At 33.1% G+C, this 2882-nt stretch overlaps 1 protein-coding gene across 1 annotated transcript; it reads right to left on the bottom strand.

The window, feature by feature from the left end:
- Positions 1–1693: 1693 nt before the first annotated feature.
- Positions 1694–2381, bottom strand: LOC103452674 (uncharacterized). The gene has a single exon (XM_008392211.4). It carries the CDS (start codon positions 2153–2155, stop codon positions 1952–1954), a length of 204 nt encoding a protein of 67 aa, XP_008390433.1. The 5' UTR covers positions 2156–2381; the 3' UTR covers positions 1694–1951.
- Positions 2382–2882: the final 501 nt, after the last annotated feature.

Below are 2882 nucleotides of genomic sequence, written 5' to 3' on the forward strand. Positions count from 1 at the left end.
CTGTTAGGGAATAAAATACGATTAAAATTGGGATGGGATGTGACAACTACTCAAGGTCAAGGGCAATGCCAATGAACGCTCAGGGTAGTCAGCTGACCCTTCTCAATCTAACAGCTTGCGATTTGTATATGTTCAAATTTGATTTTGTATACATCATTCTTAAGTCATGACCTTTCTCACTGATTGGACCTTTAGTAAAATTAAAACTAACATAAATTTCACAACTATGCAAATTTTGAGTCGTTGACTCGTATGTTTCTAGGCTCCTAAGATATAAAAATTGGTAATATGGATGCTATATATACAATAATAGTTGTGGTTATTTATGAAATAAATTTTTATATTAGTGAAATTTACTACCCCTGCATGAAGAGGCATTATTATGGCACCTCAATCCTTGAATGGGGAAAATCAACTTGGCAAAGGCTAGAATTTTGTGCTATTAGATGATTTTTTTTAATCTTAATTTTTGTTAATTAGGTTGACCCTCTTTAGTAGATTTTATGGCACAACTACTGCTCAAGGTTCTCTATAAAGTCGACATTTGTGCATTAAAAGACACTTTAAAAGAATCGGAGACGAATTAAAATTATATTATTGATAGCCTATTGTGAGGTTAAACTCATCATTTATTCTTTAGTATAGATAATACTGTTTGTTAAAAAAATAAAAGGTGTCATTTTATACTTATACCGAATGTATAACTTTTTTCACTTACATCTTATATATATATATATATATATATATATATAATGGCTTTTTCAGAACGCTTTAACAACTCCCTCAGACAATTGTCGACAAACTCAATAATCGGGTTACAGATTACAGAAGACAATGTATGGGTTGGCTATACGTACATTTTCAGCCACACTTTTCTAAATTTCATTTTAAAAAACCAAGACAATATTAATAAACAAACAAAAGTTAATTTTATTCTCTCGGGGCTCCAAGTCGTTTTTTTCTCCTTTTTGCAACAGAAGTCTGTAATTTAAGGGTAAAGATTTAGAGACTAAATTTGTAGACAAAATTTTATAAACTAAATGACGATAATTGAATTATAACTAATTATTGATAAATGTGCTCGTTTTTATTGATAACACGTTATTTAATTTACAAATTTTGTCTTCAAATTTAATATTCTTAACGTTACCCTTTCATCAGTAATCCGCATATCTTGTACTAAAGTCTAACGTCTATCCTAAATATTAACCTAGAGAAATGTAGATGTGTTATTTCCTATAAAAACTGGCAATCGAAGGTGTCCAGACATTTCCTGATGAAATATATTTTCTGCACAAAAAAGTTGGTCGCCATTAAAAAAAACAGAAACGAGTTGGTGGTGGATAGAAGGTTCGAAACCCCCATGTTTTGATATTGGTAAAATTTAAAAACAATGTGGGACTTATAAGCTAACCTGCAATGAAGCAATGAAACACATAGAGCCAATGATTAATGTTTGTAAAATATAATCAGAATTTCGTGAGTATAAGTGATATTACTACACTAAATTATAAGTTATAAAGAAGAAATATTTGAATTCGAGACGAAAATTCTAACCACCGAGTAATCCACTACTTGCATAATTCCAAATGCCAAGCAAATAATGCTACACTGATGATTAGTGATTTCCTCTAAACAAGTAATTATAAATTTAAACCGGTCAATAAATTACCAAAAAAACAGACACAAGACATTCCAACCAGTCAATAATTAGATTTAAGAGCAGCAGATCGCATGTCATTGTCATTAGCAATTCGACATTCGAATTAAGAACCATCTAACAATCATTTGTACAACAAAAGCCCCAGCTGGTTCCTGAATCCCATTAATAATTGTACTCAAAACTAAAATAGCATAGAGAGAGAGAGAGAGAGAGAGAATCACAAATCTAGCTACGATTTCTTGGGTCTCTGGTAGTAGTTATATAATTATACATAGTTGTTGGTGTTGTCTAGTAGTACAGGACCAAGCGCCTGGAGCAGAGAGTACAGAAGTACTTCCTCTTGATCTTGAAGCACAAGGGCAGAAAGCAAAGCTTCCGCTGAGCCTCGACATCCACCGCCTGCACTTTTCCTCCGCAGTACGGGCATGCTCCAGGAGCTTGCTGCCTCCCCAGCTCCTTCTCCTCCTCGTCGCACACGTACACCAGCCACATTTTTTTGTCCTGGGATTTAACTCCTCTGGTTCTCTGGGATTTTGTTGAGATGGGTGTTATGGGGAAGCTGGGTTTTGAGAGAGCGCTCTTGGATTGGGGGGTTTGGGGGGTTGGAGACTTGGAGTTGGACAACTCAATGTGAAATTAATAAAAAGAAACTGAAGCCTGTCAGACTGTCAGTGACTACTTAAAGGGAAGGGGAGAGATAAAGGGACTCGGGTTCTCTTCCTTCTCTCTTCTCATACACTCTCATTCCCTTTTGATTTGTATAGTTACGATTAAGTAATATCAATATTTTATATTAATTTTTTTATAGATATAATAAGATAAAAAATAATAATAATATAAAATGTTGATATTGCTTAATGGTGACAGCACAAATAGAAAGAGATGAGAGTGTATAGAAAGTGAGAGGACAGAGAAGTCTGGTACAAGAGAAAGAGATTGAGGAGAGGAATATATCCCACATATATTCACTTGGGTTTTTATTTTTTTGAACAACCGATATTATTTACATTAGGAGAGGGAATGTACCTAATCTCACAATAATTTAGAAATAATATGGTTCAAATTCGTTTTTGATGAGAATCGAATCTAAAATCTCTCATTTATAAGTAAAGAAAAATATCACTAGATCGTAATACTAAATGATATTGAATATGAGTTATATATTTACTTTTTAGGATATGGCACATAAGGAGTAAATATAATAGAAAAATCAGAAAAA

This window comes from Malus domestica, chromosome 16, assembly GCF_042453785.1.
Source record: "Malus domestica chromosome 16, GDT2T_hap1".
In the NCBI taxonomy this organism is placed as follows: Eukaryota; Viridiplantae; Streptophyta; class Magnoliopsida; order Rosales; family Rosaceae; genus Malus; species Malus domestica.